At 38.8% G+C, this 18,872-nt stretch overlaps 1 protein-coding gene across 3 annotated transcripts in view; it reads left to right on the forward strand.

Moving 5' to 3' along the window:
* Positions 1 to 18,872, forward strand: part of zfyve28 (zinc finger, FYVE domain containing 28) — a 31,246-nt gene that overhangs the window by 2,984 nt on the left and 9,390 nt on the right. For all 3 annotated transcript variants that reach the window (XM_028000084.1, XM_028000085.1, XM_028000086.1), the window contains exons 2-7: positions 13,171 to 13,311; positions 15,460 to 15,597; positions 15,698 to 15,900; positions 17,920 to 18,009; positions 18,088 to 18,177; positions 18,256 to 18,357. In XM_028000084.1, the coding sequence (XP_027855885.1) occupies positions 13,171 to 13,311; positions 15,460 to 15,597; positions 15,698 to 15,900; positions 17,920 to 18,009; positions 18,088 to 18,177; positions 18,256 to 18,357 (764 nt within the window). The remainder of the gene's footprint in view (positions 1 to 13,170; positions 13,312 to 15,459; positions 15,598 to 15,697; positions 15,901 to 17,919; positions 18,010 to 18,087; positions 18,178 to 18,255; positions 18,358 to 18,872) is intronic.

Here is an 18,872-nt window from a genome sequence, read left to right on the forward strand (position 1 = left end):
TGTTTTTTAATTTTAGATAAATATCTACTACAAGAAATTTCTTTTTATTGTTAGAGAACTACCATTTTATTTCCATTTTTTGGAGTTTAAATTATAGATAAAGATACAATTTAGCAAAAAGTCGATTAAGCACAGATATTCAGACCTAATGACGAAAAAATCAGATCTAAAGCAATACGGCTGAAACGATTAATCAACTCATTTGTGATTAATTGATTACTAAAGTAGTCGCCAGCTAATTTAGCAGTCGCTAAAAACTCTGAGTTTAATTTCCGTCTGAGGTATGTATTTCTTTCTTGAAGAGAAATGACAAATAACGTAAGATATTTTGAAACACCTGCCTCTACTTCAGTCATCCCTTCTTGTTGTTGACCTAAATTCAAAGTCCAAATAAATACAAGCTGTAAAATATGCTTGTAAAACAAAACGATTGGTAGACTAAAATCAAAGGAGAGTATTGGTGAAAAAATACAGATTTTTCACAAATTAAATCCTCTGTAATTTTTTGGAATAATGACAGATTAATCAAGATTACTCAAGAATAATTGTGATTAATCGTTTCAGCCGTAATTGATTGTCTAGTTTTCAAATACAACTCTGAAAAAAATGTAAACCACTTAAGATGATCAGTTTCTCTGATTTTACTCTTTATAGGCAAATGTTTGAGTAAAATGAACATTGTTATTTTAATCTATGAACTACTGATGGCATGTCTCTAAAATTCAAAGCAAAAATTTTGTATTTGTTTGCAGAAATTGAGTAATGGTCAATATAACGAAAACGATGCAGTGCTTTCAGATGTCAAATAATGCAAAGAAAACAAGTTCATATTCATTTAGAAACAACAATACTGACGTTTTAAGTCAGGAAGAGTTCAGAAATCAATACTTGGTGGAATAACCAGGAGGTTTTCAATGGGGTTCAGTGTACTGGGCACTTAACTTTTTACAGATCTGTATATTCTGCTGTTTAGATGATTGAGAAAAGAAATGGCATCAGTGTTACTGATAATTTGATGATTTTTAGATAAAAACGTTTTTAGCCTGAAACATCATTTAATATGAAAACAGTTTCCAGGTGCAGCTCTGATTAATTTTGTAGGAAGTTTGATGAGTTCTTGCCTTGATTGTTGGATAATTACAATACTTAACTGAGTAAGTCCTTCTCAGCTGGTTCTGGTTCTGGTTTCTGGAGACAATGGGGGAGAATGAGCGTTGTGGCTTCATATTTAGGACAGTTTCTGCAGTTCCCATTCTGCTTACCCACTGGCCGTGTGGTAATTGATTTGGTTTCGGCTGCAAAGATTTACAGAGCTGATCCCAGCACAGACTGAGTCGGATCTGGCGATTGAGAACCAGTTTTAAATTTACCGCAGGACGGATGGACCTCTACTGTCCGAGGCGTGCCAGGGTGGGGACTGAAGGAAACCAAGATAAATTAGAAGAAGAGTAAACAGGATTCATATGGCTGCTTGAAAACCTTACAAATGCTTCAATTTCAATTTGATTTTTGTATCAACAGCTTGATATGCTAAATACACGGTTTTATAATAAAGTGAAATCTAACGTATTGAAAGCCTAAATTTGGGAAACAATATTGAAACCAGATATTTTCATGCACTTTCTCTCACTGTTTGAAGTTAAATCAGAGTAAACCTTTGTTAATTTATGTCAGATACAATTACTAAAAACTTTTCTATCTGCTGAATGCAAGAAACTTCTTTTTTAGAGATTTTCTTATGACTCTCTTTGTGTTTAAGCCTTTTTTTTGCCATAATTTGAGAGCACACATTTTCCGTTTGAAAGCAGGATTTCGTGTCTTTTGTTCTCCAAACTTGTAATGCTTGTACTCCAAACTTCTGCTCTCTTTCAAATATTCACTGTGCTTTCTCAAGTCTTACTCCTTGCGCTCAAAACTTGTCTCTGCTAGGATCACATCTGTTTCCAAACCTCTCTGCTCACACTTGGAACAAAAAAGTACCGTCGCCTGGCAACCTCTCAGCCAATAGAATGAAAGTGTTCTACTGGGTGCGTTTGTTTCCTGCTAGCAGATGTGCCTGTGTGGCTACTATCGATTGTAGCAACCTGCGCCCCCCACTGGATGTAGGGAGAACGTGTACTCTCGAATGATGGCAGAAAAATGCCCCCATATTAAGCATTTAATTTGAGAAGGAAGGTCATTTACCTTAACACAATTTATTTTTGAATGTTTTAATATAATGAATTCTTATTCGTAATGACTTGATTTACTTATTGAAATTGTGGGCTTTTTATTTTCTGTTAAATCAGTGTTTTGTTCTCAGACCAGTCAGGTGATTAGAAACATTTGAAACTGTTCAAAACATAAGGTTTTATTTTAGTTTACATTGTCCCTGCTGTAGAATGAATAAAATTACCACAACAAAATACTGATAACAGTAACAGATATCATATTATAGTGAATTGAAACTGTATATTTTTAGTTTATTTGTATTTGGTGCTGGGAAAAATTTTAAAACTCACCTTGAAAATGCTTGAAAAGTGCTTGAATTTTACGGTAGTAGTGTACAAACCCTGAGTTAAGGTGCGATATTCTGACCTTTGCTCTCTTCTTCTTCACCTTGTTTCCACTGATAGTAATTGCTGCGTTCTTTGATCAGAGGTGCTTCAAGCCTCCCCTGTTGGGTCTCTGATGATGATAAAGCATTAATCCAAGGTGTCCTTTGTCTGAGAAGCAGCCAGGATATAAAAACTGTCTCTGCGCTTATTTTGGGCCAAAAAGAACGATTGTTGTTTTCCAAAACAGTGCAATATTTTGTTTGGCCTGCAAGAGACACATATCTATCAAAAAGTTATATAATCCCAAGATAAATGGTGCGTGGCCTATTAAAATGCTATTTTTTAAAATAAGTTTTGCTGTTATGTTACTAAACTCTTCCCAAAAAGCCCTGATTTTGTTTCATTGCAATGAGCAATGTAATAGTGTCATGCATTGTGCACACACACATGTAATTTGGCTCCTCTCAGAAGATTGGAAATAAAATGTAATCTTTCTTTAAACAAAACAAAATAACAAATTGAAAGTTGGTGTTTTTTGTTTTGCAATAAAATATATACATCAGATTGTAAGTAAGTAAGTAAACAAACAAACAAACTCAAAAGACACTTTATCTTTTGGACAACTTGTTTAGAAAAAGTGTGGATCCTTCTGAAGTATTAAGGACCAAACACACCAATTTGTCTGCAGCCGTCCTGTACGGAAAGCAGTCACACACACATTTCAGTGCTAATCTTGGCTGTCAGTGTGTCTGAGTTTGGACAGCCTGGACGTTGCCCACTCTGTCACTTTTCATGACAGTGGACGCTGTGGACAGAAATAGCTCCGTTATGAATCATTCAGATCCATATTTTTGTTTAAATTCAATCACTTCCTTCAGTTTAGTCACAATTTATCATCTTTTTGTTCATGCATTGAGTGATTATATAAAAGGTGTCAAGCCGTTAGATTTTTTGGGGAGGTTTTTTAGATTAAAATTGTGGTTTTCCTGCGCTGCCAGCATCAATTCTGGATTGTATAACCAGATTACGTCTTGCATAAGAACGTCCTTGTGGTTGTTGGAAATGGGGGTTGTCCCACAACCGCCAGGAGGTCCCGGACTTCTATCCATCTAAATCCTCTGCGGACACTTATTTTACCCCTGTCTGCGGTATGATGAGACGGGCACATGCTTGGGTCGTTGCTGTGGTCCAAACAGCAGATTAGGTCAGCTGTCAGAGATCAGACGGCGATCGCACAGATTATGCCATCAGTCCAGATGGGTAGCTCGTGCTCACAATATTAAGTCAATGAGTTAAATCGAGTCTCCAGTCTCCGCTTTCATTCCAGATTAGTTCAGTGTATTTAAAAAATTCAAGTTTACAACAAATCTCCTCTAACAATACTTTCCAGACAAACAGTCCAGGTCCAAGATTAGAGTGTTTTCACAGCTGATAGTCTAGATTCGGTTCAACCGGGGATTGAAATTGCAACATTTGTTAAATTTTCAGCTGGTGCGGTTCTCTTTCGCACTGCACTGAGTCAAACACACCAAACCATTTGAAAAACCTGTTCCCCTCCTCACCTGTGGTGGCGCTGCATCAAAAACCAACAAAGAAAACGACACAAAAACCTCAGAAGAATACACTGAGCGCAACTTCCTTCATCATGAAATGTAAACAAAAATGGAGACGTATCAGATTTTAGAAGTTGTTTCTCTTTTGTAAAAGACTACGAGGGATTTCTCCGGCTATCGCCAGACTCGTTATTTTGTTTTGGTTATATTTACTCAGAATGCTCTGCATTGTAGTACGTTTCCTGCTTTTGGAGCGCTCTCCAGTCCGCTTGGTGTTCATATGCGTTTAAACGACACCAGAATTCACTTTACATAAACTGTGAGCTAGATTTATAGGTGAACCAGAGTTCTCTACCGTAATTTGAGAAGAAGGACATTTCTCAAACTACATTTCGTGAAGAAGGAAGTTGCACTCGTTGTCTTCTTTGGAGATTTTCAGGTCGTTTCCTTCAGCGGTTCTTGTTTTAGCGCCACCACAGGCAAAGAGGGGAACAAGTTTTTCAAATGGTTCGGATTGCTTGACACAGTGCAGTTTGAAAGCGAACCGCACCATCTAAAAATGTAACAAATGTTGCAACTCTGTACCTCAATCTAACTGAGTCAGGGGTGTAAAACACATATAGTTTAGTTTCCTGGCTTCATCCAGGAAAGAGTATTAACTAAATACAGGCCCTCAGCCAGGAGTACTTTCTTAAAAAAATAGTTAGAAGACCAACTGTATCTTATCTGGAAAACGGAAAACCAATTTAATGGTTGCATTAATGGTCAAAGAGAATGTGCTTCAACCTTCCGTAGAAGCACATTCAAATAATGGATTTAAGATATCTACATTGAAAGGTTTTTGTACAGAGTTTCTGGTTGAAGAATCACCAACAATAGCTCTGCAGTAGGAGGTAAAGCCCTGATGGAGGCTGAACTTGAAAGGAGCGACTCAACACAACTGCTTCAGCAAACGCCTGCATTCTCAGAGTTTTCTCACAAACTGAATATAAATGATGAAGGAAATTGTGTCTTATGCTTTAAATAACAAAAAACCCCGAACTGGCTGAACCCAGCGTTTCATTTTTAGCCTGACTGCCAGAGATAACTGGTTTCCCTACACAATATTTGACTCTGATCTCTGGAAGGAAGCCAGAAAGCAGCAAATTGAGCCTGGAATAGAGTATGGAGGGCAAAGCCAAGGTTTCTCATAAGTCCCTTAAGTGGGCTCAGTATGCATGCGGCGCTGCAGCGGACGCTCAGGAAGCATTAGCCTGACAGCCGTCATCGTCTGTGCAGTCTGAATGGAAATGAAGCCCCAAATCAGTGGCGCGGATGAAGAGCTGGTCGATATGATGAAAACCTCGATCGTACAGCAGAGAGAGGCTCCTGCTCTCTTGATTTGAAACAAAAAAAGGCGCAAAATGTTTCACTGAGTCATTGTGAGTTTTTGTTATTGAGGGGGCTCAACTGTAATTGCCACTTTGGGTGAACTTGTGGGCTCTTAGCCTTCTGAAATGAAGGGTTTGTGACCGCAGAGGAGGGAGATTCAGAAAGAGGTCACCCTGGACGACTGGTACGCCACAGCAGACACGAGCCGAATCTGCTGAATCATTTCACCTCTAATGTGAGGTGAAGCTGTCATCGGTGGGGATGATGATGCACCTTGACGGTTCAGGATTCAGGAAACTTTTACACAGTCTTTTGGAAGTCATAACCATTTTTTTAAGCATCTCTTCCAGAAACCATTTGTAAAATGTCAGCAGCTTTACCTTCAAATTGTTATTAAACTTGGAGAGCTGGCCAAGTCCATGGAATAATGCGACTATAATCAGTGGGGGAAGGCCATGAAACTGAACATCCGAGTTGGGGCTATGCTATTATTACTTTTAAAGGGGATCTTATGCAAAATTTGTATTGTGTGTGCACATTTTTATACTTCCATTTTGGTCTCTGGTGTTTTTAAAAATAGCTGAAGTTCTTTAAAAAACACCCAGCCGTTTTTAGGTCAGTATTATGTATTTTCCAGTCAAAATATGCCATTTTGCACCACAATCAAGTAACCATGTTAACTTCAGTTGTTGTAAGAATGCTATATATATCAAATATGACTGAAAATAAATTTTATTTTGTAATTTAACGTCTTGAAATTGGGCCTCTGTTTCTTTAAGAAGTCTTGCTCTTTCCAACACTTTCTTTTCATGAAGTTGTTACAACATAGCTCCTCTATTAACCCTTTAGCAACGTTTATACTTGTGTTGCACTGAGAAGTAGCTCCTATAATGAGCTCAGCACCAAATGTTTGCTAATTGCTCCTGGCTAGTCTGAAGGCGCCAATGAGAGAGGTGGACGTTTGGAAGCTTGGAAACTGCAGCTCTGAGGAGGAGCTGCATCCCGAAGGTGGAGCTAGATCCACCCAGGGGTTTGGCACAGCTAAATGGTTGCCATGGAGATTAAAGGATTTCTCAAGCATGTATAAAAGAATCAAGGCAACACCGCAGGTATATTTTTGATGGAGGAATGACATAACATGATGTAAAGTTTACAAAAGTTGATTTTACATATTGGTGTCTGGAAAATGAACTGTTTCAAAAACCTTAAATGTCAAATCACATTCGAAAGGCACAGTGTCATTACCTAGCAACCCCAGCCAAGCTCAGCCTTGTTGCCTAGCAAACCAGGCGTTACTCCCAGCATGTTTGGTTAGCTAGTTTTACCGCTTTACATTGGTTTACATCGGTTTGCATTGGTTGTTGTTGCCTTACCATCCAGAAACCACTTGCTGCATTCTTGTTGGTTGTGTAGGAGGCTCTACTAATGCTTTGCGAAAATGTCCGGTTGTATGATTGTGCTTTTGTTGCAGTCATTTTCACATGCGAATGTAAATGTTGAGTTGGGGGTGTGGCCAGCAAGAGCTTATTTGGATTTAAAGTGACAAGACACCTTAAATAGCTCATTCTGAAAGAAGCTCAAAATCGGTAGACTAAATTTTTACTGTTGTTAAGAAAAAGGATTAATTTTAGTGTTTAATACAGCTAATCTACGACATGTGTAAAGGTATAGCCAACACTCTTATTTGGAACAGTTTTCTGTTGAGCATTTGGGAATTCAGCTGTATAAGCAGGCCGAAGCAGGGCCCTTTTTTCCTCCCCCGCTGAAGACAGAGTAATAAATTTACATTCCGATAGGGGGCAAGAGACTTCTTGGCGCCTCTCCCCGTACCAGACGGAGATGAACGCGAAGTGGTCCGCCCTTTTACTTAGACAAAAACCAGACACCTTTGCCATAATGAGGGGAGTTTCCAAGTTTTTCTGAGTCCCTGAGGGAGTTTCTAATTGGTCAAAGAACGGAACGCCTTGACTGCATATATTAAATAGGGAAACACCTATTTGGTATAAAATTACGTACACGGAGCACGCCGAGAGAGAGAGCGGCCGCTATTTTTGCCTTTTTTTGTCTTTGTGTTTTGTGTTCGTTTGTCTTCCCCTTGTGTGTCTTTATTCTTATGAGAAAAATGCATATCTCTGTTCCTCTGCAGCTTTGTTGTTCATTGCTTTGTATGAGATTAAACTCTGTGATCTGTGACGTCAACACGCTTTGTTGTTGTTTCGTTTTAGCAGGACGCCGCCACTCGCCAAGGACTCGGGAGAGAAAAGAGGAAAGAGCCAAAACTTTTTGTCCAAAGCTAGCATTAAATGATCCTCTTTTTTAATACTGTCTAAGAATAATTTTGTGGGGAAAAAAATGTAATGAACATGTTTTGCATAGTTCAAACCTCTCCTACCCTGTTCAAGGTAGCATAATAAGTCACTTTCAGAGACTTGTCCCCTTTGGCTGTCAGGATCTGTGTTTTTCTGTGTTTATTTAGAGTTTTCTGTGTCCTTAAGTCTCTTCGTTGTCCTGTCCTCCCCTTGATTGTTCCCAGGTGTGTCTCGTTTCTGTGATTACCCTCCCGTGTATTTAACTCCACCGGTGTTCCTTGTTCCTCGTCGGGTCCTCGTCAATGTCGAGTCTAGTTGTCGTTGTCAATGTTCAGTCTAGTCGTGGTCAGTGTTTCCTTGTGCCTGCTACTTGTTGCTGGACTTATTTACCATTAAAATCATCATTTTCATCTTACCTGGGTCCGCTGCCTCTGCCTCACCACCTCACACCCGCACTTTCTGACATTGGCCTGGAAATCCAGCTAAGTTATTAAGCGGTTTCTGTTTTGCATTTGTCAAAACTAATCAAAATGGACTGCAAATAAAGCTGTTTATGGAGCCCAGACAGTTTAGACTAAGACAACTTTCTTTTTAATGTTTTACTTTTATACAAGTCTTTTTTTATTATCAGCTTAATGTCGAGACAGGCCGTGGATTTCAAAGGCCTTTTTATCATTTATTTGGTGCAGATACTCCTGTAGCGATGAGGGAGCTCCACCTCAGTGTTTGTCTGTTTCTTCTTTGCTCCAGCTTAAACTAGGCCAAGTTTGAACAGCTGGTGCAACAGGCTGCAGGTTGATCACATGAGCCGTAGACTTGGGGGTGAAAAACATATTTCTTTTCAAATCCACGGTGGACAAACATCCAATGTAGATTAAGCATGCAGCTTTCAACCAGATCTTTCTCCAAGAACATTGCCCGTCTTTGACTCCCCCACCATGATTCAATGCTGCAGGAATGTTTCCTCTTGCGCGAGGAATACAGCAGGAGGAGACGACAGGATAACAACTGTCTCCAACTCCTCTTCCTCATTCAGTGTCCGCCTTTATGCTTCCAACATGCCATCAGTCTGTGGGCTGTTTCTGGGCTGGAAGGAGGGTTCTTCACTGTCTCCCACTCCTGTTTCCTGTTTAGTCATCGTGGCATTTATTCTGTACCACACACTCACTCATTGTTGTAGAGATGTCCAGTCAAATCAGCCTCTTCTTTAATTGATGTCACTGAGTTTAATGATGCTCAGAGGTTGGGTTTAGATGTAAATGTAAAGACCGCCAGATGTGGTTATCTTGGTTTCTCCCATTAGCCATTCGCATTCATTCAATCACAAAAACACAAGGGATTTATTGTAAATGTTCAAGATGGTTTCCACCAGTGGTGGACACAGCCAACTGGTTCATTCACACCAGTCTTGTTTCGTCCACATGAATCCAATTACGGTTCATTTGCCTAGAAAATCTGGTTTGTTTGGGGAAGTGTGAATGCCTAATTGAACCAAAAAAGCGAAATCTGGTCCGTCTACAAAACTCTGTCTCGGTTCAATCAAAGTGAACTTTGGCACTGTTTGAATACATATGTGGATGCAAGAGAACCTGAGACTGCTCCAAAAGCAGGAGTGATATAGCCCAGGGCATTCTGGGTAAAAACAAACAAAACAAACCTGACAGTCTAGAGTTAGCGGGAGGAATGGCTCGTGGTCTTTTACCAACCTACAACCTCTAAAATCTGACACCACTCCATTTTTGCTGATATTTTGTGAAAAATGAAGTTGCTGTCATGTCTTTTTAGAGGTTTTCTTGTTGTTTCTTTCAGTAGTTGTTGGTGCAGCGCCACCACAGGCGAGAAGGGGAACAGGTTCCTCAAAGGGTTTGGTTCATTTGACAGTGCAGTGAAAGCGAACCGCACCAGCTAAAAATATAACCAATGTTGCAATTTTGGTCCCCCCAAAAAACAGATTTCTAGGACAAACTACACAATTATATGGTCAATGGAAATGCAGCTACTGATTCACTTTTATACCCCTTTTCTGCTCCCCACTTCCATTGTATCTTTCTAAACACAACTCCCAACATTCACCCATGAACAGAACGTAATGCTGTTTTAATGATTTGCTCTGTGTGATTGAGGTTTGCTGGTAAAACGATGCCAGTTTGAGTGCTGAGCTGGGAAATAAGCTGAGCTTTTTATTTTTTTTTATGGCAAGCTGTGCCTGGAATGAAACCCACTGAGGGTCTTTGAACAGGAAAAGAAATTGGGTTTTGTAACGTCTCTGATCTGCCTGTGTGAGTTGCCTTTAGACGTGCTAATTATTTTTCAATTCAGTGTGCAATCAATTAAATAGGAAAAATAATACAAGATTAGGTATGTCATCTTTAAGTAACAACCTTTTTGAAGGTTGCGTGATCATCATTGTTTCCTCCTCACAATGTGGCAGCTGTTGGTCGAATCTCCATGTTTTCTCCTTTCTGTTTGTTTCATTATTGATGAGAGGAAAGGAGGGAAGTGCAGCGTATATCATATTCACTGAGAAAAGCAAGCATCAGTGTAGGGGTGGGTAGTGGGGTGTCACGCTACAGGAAACACTGCAAACTTCAGGGAAAAAGACTCAAGAGGTTTCAGGAAAACACCAGCATGTTCGAGGAAAACCGCCCGAAAGAGTAATGATTGTGAGTGAGATGAGCCAGTTTATTGGTGCAGCACTCCAGTGTTCAGTGTGCAGCACAGTCAGACTGTCCTGTAAAGGTCCCAGGTCATTACTGTGACTCTGTGGTTTGCCTTTTGGCATCTTTGTCCCATTTTTAAGAGACATCAGACTCTTTCAAGGTCACCTTGAGGTATTTTTGTTGTCCTGTAATTCTCAAATCAGTTTTTAGTGGAGATGGTTGGATCGATTAATGGTCTATTAGATTGAAATTAGTTCCAGTCAAACTAATTTCAATCTAAATTAAATTGGCCTTTTAATGTTGACATTAAAAGGTATTTTGATGTTATCTTTTACAACAGTGTTCGCCGCACAAGAAATAATTAAATATTTTCGTTTTATGTATTATTTGAGTCTGAAGGATCTTTTATTTTGAAAATCCTTTAACCGGATTCTCTCGGTTACGTCTTGCGCGCCAACATTGAGCCCACAAGCAGCAAAATGAGTAAGAAACAGATCAGATGTATTTAGAAAGTTTCTTTGGGAAGGAAAAAAGGCCCAGAGAAGAGACAAGAGAAGGAATTTATCCCGGACCGGAAGGTGATTCCCACATTCCAAGCTGGTTCGAAATAATACGCGACGATCGGCTCGTTAATGAGGCAATGAAGCTTAAAATGCTTCGCCACATAGAGACCAAGCATCCTGTACAGAAGCAACACTTCGGGTGTCATTGTCTCCCAGATGGGACCGTCTTGTTGCAGAGAAACGAGCTCAGGGCTCCCATTACTTTGCCGTTATTGTGGGTAAAAAATTTTTACGAAAGTAAATTGTTCGTTTTTGTTGCGCATTTGTATCTTATTTTGAAGGGATGTTTAAACGTTACCATAGCGACCAGAGTCGGAGAGCGTTAGGGCAGAGGTCGAGACGAGAGGAGAGGAGTAGCTTGTGAGTTTTAGGTCTGGTTCACACGGCACGATTTAAGGATTTTCGGCCGATTTCCCAAACCTCTGTGAGCACAAACGAGCCGATAAAAGTCCAACAGGTTCGGTCGGTTCGTGTGTCCAGCCACACGGCAGGAACAACACACCACACAAGAACCGATTCCAGAAGAAAATCCCGTAAAACCCCCAACATACCATAGGTGAATTTAGAATAAATTCGGGTCCCAAAGTCGGGTCAATCGTCACTTTACAAAAGAAAATTCAAGTTTTTAAGAAAATGGCCGCTCATCAATGACTCACCAATCCGTTTTATATCAACTCATAATCAATAACTTGTTGTAACTAGCTTTTTAGTAATAATACTTTTTACCCCCTAATCTTCTGTTCAGTGTTTTTTTTGTCTTTCTCTTTCTTCACACTGTCATTCAGTGTGAGAGATAAAGACACAAATCCTGTCTTAGGACTAGACATCCAAACTCTTCTGGGAGGTGTTCATAGTGTATTAACTCTAATTAACTCCTCTTGTTAGGATTAATATAATTGTTCCTCCTAAATCCTCTTGCATACTTGTTGGAAAAGGATCTCTTGCTCATAAATCAGCAGAGTTCCCCAGCAGCCCGTTGTTATGGAGAATGGCCTATACACTGGCCCACTTCCCTGATTATATGTAGGTCTCTACAGATCAGCCACTCTTTATATTAAACTGCAGTACCTGCATGTTTAAAGGCTGACTGCTTGTCCAACTTTTCTTTACCTGTTCTTTTTATTTATTTTTTTTACAAAACAGAAGTTATGAACTCCATTTTCTCCATGTATCTGGTGTTGAAGTGTTCATTGTTTTCAGAGTTGTTAAGATATTCAGATGCCACATTAAAAAGTTCAGACGCTAAACGTAATGCTGATCTACACTATGTTACCATTGTTTAGCTCCTTCTTCACAGTACAATCTCATTCTAGCCAGTTAATGGAGGTACATCCAACTTGAACCAGTGTGTTCCTCACTATTTGGGCGTGAATGTGGTAACGTGGCCCAGCAGTGAGCTACAGTCAACACTCCGATGTTGTCGTTTTTAGTGTGTCGGCGCATCCTCTACAAGTCTTAAAGTTATTAGAATACACCTATTATGCAAAATTCACATTTTGAAAGTTTTTATGCTTCCATTTGGGTCTCAACTGCTTCTAAAATCAGCCTAAATGCTTAAAAACCCACTAAGCTGTTTTTTGGTGTCTTGAAAACAAGGGGTTTCAAAACCTCCCAAATGTTAAGTTACATTCCATTACCTAGCAACTACAGCCAAGCCCAGTCCCATTACCTAGCCACCTCAGCAGAGCTCCTGCACATTTGCTCAGTTGGTTTTACTATTTTATGCACTGTACAATGGCTGCTAGAAAAAAACTAGTGTTTTGTTGTTGACTTGCCATCCAGAAATCATTTGCTGGATTCTTGTTGGTTGTGCAGGAGGCTCTGCTTCTGCTTTTCAAAGATGTGCGAGTGTAAACGTTGACTTGGTGGCGTGGCCGTCAGCAAATTATTTGGATTTAAAGTGACAAGATCCCCTAAAACAGATCATTCTGAAATGAGCTCAAAATAGGCAGAACTGAGCAAACTGAAATCTCATAATCTAAAAATTATTTTGTGCAAAAAATGTGATGAACATGTTTTGTCGACTCCATAGAGCAATTCTAACCTGTTAAATGAAGCAAAAGCATAATAGGCCACCTTTAAACAGGAAAAGATTTGTCTGATTTCTGAGTTTAAAACCAGAATTTTGTGGTGTTGTGTTGTAAACGGTTGTTCTGCCTGTGTTTCCCTCTGAACAGAGGACGGACCCGCAGCTTCTGGCCCAGTTCTATTATGCCGACGAAGAGCTCAACCAGGTGGCCACTGAGCTGGACAGCCTGGACGGCAGGAAGGACCCTCAGAGATGCACGCTGCTGGTCAACCAGTTCCGGTCCTGCCAGGTCAGTGCAAACCACCAATGGAGTCCAATCTTCCTCTGGGTTCCAGAGCGAGGCATAAAAATAGGTTTTAAGTGGAGCAAAGCTGGCGTGGAGATAAATTGACCCCCAGCTTGTTTCATTCTGAGCCATTTTTTCATTCACATAATCACCTGCTGAGAGTTTGCTTCCCGCGATGAGAACAGTCGGTGTGCTTCTTATTCATCCCAGGATGCAGGCTGGGTGATATGAGTGATTTACTGGAAGCTGATTGGCTGAATTCCTGTATGAAGCACTTCCACTGATGAGATAAGTTGGATCCGTCTGCGAGCGTCGGCCGTCTCTCATCTCGGACTCTGCGTCAGTAGCTGCAGAAGAAGAAAGCTTTTTATAGCTAATGATTTCATAGCCACAGATTTTATTCTATGTTTAGACAAAGAGATCGGGCCAAAACCAGAATTTCAGCATCATGTGGAGGAGTTTTCAGATTTGAATCATGGTAAACTATTGAACTGCCTGTGCTGTGAGGGAGGTTTTCCTCGTGGCTTGTTGTGCCTCCTACCTGCAGCAGCAGCAGATCTCAGGGAGAAAACGCTTAATAAGGTCATCACCTGATCCCCGACTGTTCGGTTTCCTTCACTCTGCTGAGCTGTCGCCTTGTGCAGCATCAGTCAGTTTAATGTTTTATTTGATTAGTGAGTAGCCATATTAAATCAGCCGTTAATGCATTCCAGCCAAGTTGCAGTTGGTGAAATATTACAAATATTAAGTTCAGAAAGGAGCTTTTTATTCCGTATTTTTTCTGGTTTCAACTGCAGAGCAAATGGAGAACGTTGATTCTTATAAACTCTTTTATTTCCTTTTGTAACCTTTCAATAATTCAACTGTTTCCAAAATAAACAGTTGAATTATAATCACAATCAGCAAAGGACTGTATGAAGCTAGTTTAAGCTACAAAATGCATCAAATAAATCATAATAAATATTATAATTCTTTTTCCCTGAGAAAGTGATTATCATCACTTTCTCATCATTTAAAAAGCCAACAAGGTTCTGCACAAATTGCAGATAAATATTTATTTACCTTCAGTCAAATTAATTACAAGTAATCAGCGAAGGTATTTATTTTATAATGTCTTACTTACATAACAAAAAATAATTAAGAAAGATTAAAAAAGATATTCTGAATTAGAGATTGAAGATTCATAATAATATCCAAGCTGTTGGAAAGTTTAACTTCAAAACTTCATGGATCTCTCAGAAGTTTAAAGTTGGGACTTCTATTGCCTAAGAAAATTTGGAAAATTTAAAAGTAAGGAGAAAGTTAAACAAACTACTTTATTGATCGTTAATTCAAAAAATTCAATTTTCTGAAAAAACAACATATTCAGAGCAGTAATTAAGCCAAAGCTGTACAAAAATCGATATGATAAAAACACATTTGTCTGGAAATATGTTTTAGCCAAAACTCCTAAAGTGGCAGTTTTAACTTCACCTGGTACAAATTCACAAAAGGGACGGTATGGTATCGGATTATAGGTAATAAAATGTTTGTTTTGTTGTTTAAAAAAGAAAAGTAATTAAATTATTTGTTTATTTGCATCTTTTAATGTATTTCTAACATTGTATAAAAAGACTAAAGTAGTTTAAATAAAACATGTAGAATGTGCCAATTTTTCTATCAGATTAATTGTCAGAATAATCAATCAATAAAATAATCATTAGTTGCAACTAGGGTTTGCAACTAATGAACAATAAATTGTACCAGAAGTTATCGCGATAAACAATAATATTGTTGTTTTGAGACTGTTTTCAGGTAATGTAATGGTAATGGCATAATAATTTAAGAATACATTCTCAAATATCAATACACTTTAACTCTAACAAACATTTAACAATGGAACTTTAAGACATTTTAAATATTGAAAATAAATAAACAGAACGACAAACAAATGAATTATGAAGCATCTCTAAACAAAATTGTCTTTCAAAAAAGGCTTAGTTGAGACCAACGCACCAGACTAAAGACTTTTGTTGTCTAGTTTTTGATAGAGAGAAAAGAGAAAAATTATAAATAATGCAAATGGAAATTATTGAGCTTGTTTTAATTGAATTTATCTAACAAACCTAGTCTCAATCATAAAACGGAATGTGTTTCTTTGCTTTTCTGCAGGACAACGTGTTGAACATCATCAGCCAGATCATGGATGAATGCATCCCCAACGACCGCGCCAACAGAGACTTCTGCGTCAAATTCCCCGAGGAGATTCGCCATGACAACTTGGCGGGACAGCTGTGGTTCGGAGCTGAGGTAGGCAATTCCCTCTTGCTTCAGTCGGGATGAAAACAACCTGCAGAAATTCAGTGGTGGAGCTGAAATTCACCATGGCTGTAAACTGGTTCCTGTCCAGTGTTTGGCTGCAGGCTCCATCATCATGAACAGGGAGATAGAGAGCATCGCCATGAGACCCCTGGCGAAAGACCTGACGCGCAGCCTGGAGGAGGTGCGCAGCATCACCAGAGACCAGGCACTGCGAGACCTCAACTACTACACAGACCGCATGAAGGACGCTTTACGACATTTCGACAGCCTTTTCGCTGAGTTTGAGCTCAGGTGAACGAGAGATCATAAATATTGCATTATTGGACCTAAATTAGGCATAACATTATGACTATTTACTGACAGAATCCATTAGTGATAGGCGATATTTACCTAGTTTTATCACAGTATTTTGTGGTACTATTGTGGTAACAATTAAAGTGAATATATAAAAAATTTTTAGGTAACTGTATGACTGTGACACATCAATCACAGCCCCACAAATACAAATACTAGTCTTTAAAAACATTCCAATTTGTAATGTATTTCTCTAGGATGCCAGTCAGTCACATAAAGAAATGTGGTTTGAAGTAGGGCTTGGACAATAAATCAATTATGTATCGCAGTAGACACATGGTCAATATCAGTAGATAATACATCTGGTAGAATATTTAATTATTTCATTGAACTCTGATCCAGAATCACACAGCATTCTGGGAAATGTAGGCAGAGGAAAGCCTTTAGCTTCTCAGCTAGCTAAGCTAGGTTGGTGTAATCAACTGACTCACTCATTCTTTGGTAACCTAGCAACTGATTCATTCTTTGGTTACCTAGCAACAAACTTGTAGCAGTTTAAGTTTTGCCACTGTGCCTCCATAGCTGCTTAAAAGTGAGAAAAAAAATTTAAAAAACAGTGTGGTGTGAAAACTGTGGCAAAAACAAAAAAATTCACGCCATCAATTTGGCAGAATTTCAGATATTTAAAACCAAAAAGTGTATCAATGATAATCAATATCGACAATTATTTATCTGAAATGATATAAAATGCTAACACTGTGAAAAAATGTTCTGCCAAATCATCCAGCCCTAATTTTTTATCAATAAGCTGCACACAGTAACTACTACATTTAAAATTTATTGACATGTATTGATGCTCTCATTGAACCAACGGTAGAGAAAATAGCAAAACTAACAATCGCAACAATACGGGCAGTTTTAGACATCATTAATTGCAATTCATTGTGGCAACAATGAATTAAAATTCGTATCATAAGAAATTTATCACAACAAATGATCTATATGAAGGTTTGGACATTGTTAGACCTTTGAAGGCACAAAAATGTTCATTAAGTTCTGGAATTTGGGAGACAGAAACTCCCAAATTCTGACTTCTGTGCCCAAAACATCCGACTGCTGCATGATTGGATTGAAATGTAAGGAATTTAGAAGCCATATTAACACCTCATGTTCTGTGTTTGGGTGTAAAAATACTCTAGAAAAGTTCCAAGTTGTGTCTATGTTTTACTTAAATAGATGTCAGAGGAATGACCCAAGCATTCCCAGGTTTAACCTGAAACTACATATTCACCAAACAACTGTTTCAGCCGTGGATTTTTGATAAATCCATCGATCCACACTGGAAACGCCCCACAAGAGATGCAGTTCTGGACATAGTCGAACCCAGTTTACTTCTCTGTGGTCAGAATGTTATTCAGTTCAATTTCAAAAATACTTTATTAATCCCAAAGGGAAATTAAATGTTGTAACTAACTCATGCCTAATCAGTCGCTGTGTTTCCAATCACAATGCAATTGCACAAATTGGATATACTGAAATAAATTTGCTTAAAGGAAACATGGCAATTGCGGAAAAAAACTTGTTTTTCATTAAAATGCTTCAGGTGGTTTTTCAGCCATATTGAAATTAGTGTATTTTGCAAAACTGCAATGGGTACACTTTTTTTTTGCATCACACTACTACTGGCAAAAACGACGAAGAAGACAACAGGAAGTGGTAGGAAGATGATGGAGCTGCCTGATTTTTAATCATTGGTTCATGCAAACATGAATAAGTTTGCATGAACAAACTTATTCATGTGTGATTTTTAATTGTGTTTCTTATTTAATGGAAACACCGTAATTGCAAAATGTAATTTTTTTCAACGTTAGTGGAATATTGACAAATCTTTGCACAAACACAGCAACTGTGTATCACCTTTTACCACTTTAAATGTTTCCATCAGAGCTAAAGAAACATTTTTGCCAATTTTTGAACATTTTTAGCTTAACGCTTCTTCTTCTTCTTCTGTTTCAGCTATGTGTCAGCCATGGTGCCTGTGAAAAGTCCCAAAGAATACGACGTGCAGCAGGAGGTGATTGTCCTCTTCTGTGAAACTGTTGAACGGTGAGTTTGCAGTAGAAAAACATCCTCCAATAATCTTTTGATTTAGTCAGAGTCTGATTGTGTTTCCGTCACCTTCAGGGCACTCAGGCTGGGCTACCTCACCCAGGACATGATCGATGACTACGAACCTGCTCTGATGTTTACCATTCCCAGACTGGCCATTGTTTGGTAAGCGTTCCCGTTTTCCCGTCGATGTTTTCCGCTCCTTCCCACCTGCGTCTCACAGGACGCTGCTCATGCTTTCAGCGGGCTGGTCGTTTATCCTGAGGGACCTCTTAACCTCGACCGGAAATCTGAGGACATGTCGGAGCTCTTCAGGCCTTTTCGTACTTTATTGAAGAAAATCAGGTAAATCCATGAAGAGATCCTTCCGTCTTTGTCACAGCGCTTTAAGGGCCTGATCTTCGAAAGGCCTGCATATATAAAAAACGATACAAATTTCACTGCAAAAGCACAAGTAACTTCTCTTCAGTTTCTAAAGCAAAGATCTGAGTACACTTGAAACAAGAGAAAAATAACTTTCAGCAAGAAATATAAGCTTGTTTTAAGTAAATAATTACTTAATATTGAAGATAAAGAACTTGTTTCACTGGCTGATTACTTCACTTATAACAAGACATTTTTCCCATGTTATAAGTGAAATAATCTGCCAGTTGAACTGGTTCTTTTTAATCAATATTGAGAAATTATTGACCTAAACAAGCTCCTATTTCTTCTTGAAAAGTTACTTGTAAGTCTATCTTTCTGATTTCAAGTGTATTAAGATATTTGCATTGGAAACTGAACAAAAATACTTTTTAAGATTTTGTGTTTCTGCAGTGTTGATGGGCGCAAACCATTTTCTACAAACATCAGGATTGCAT

This window comes from Xiphophorus couchianus, chromosome 19 (genome assembly GCF_001444195.1).
Source record: "Xiphophorus couchianus chromosome 19, X_couchianus-1.0, whole genome shotgun sequence".
Classification (NCBI taxonomy): Eukaryota; Metazoa; Chordata; class Actinopteri; order Cyprinodontiformes; family Poeciliidae; genus Xiphophorus; species Xiphophorus couchianus.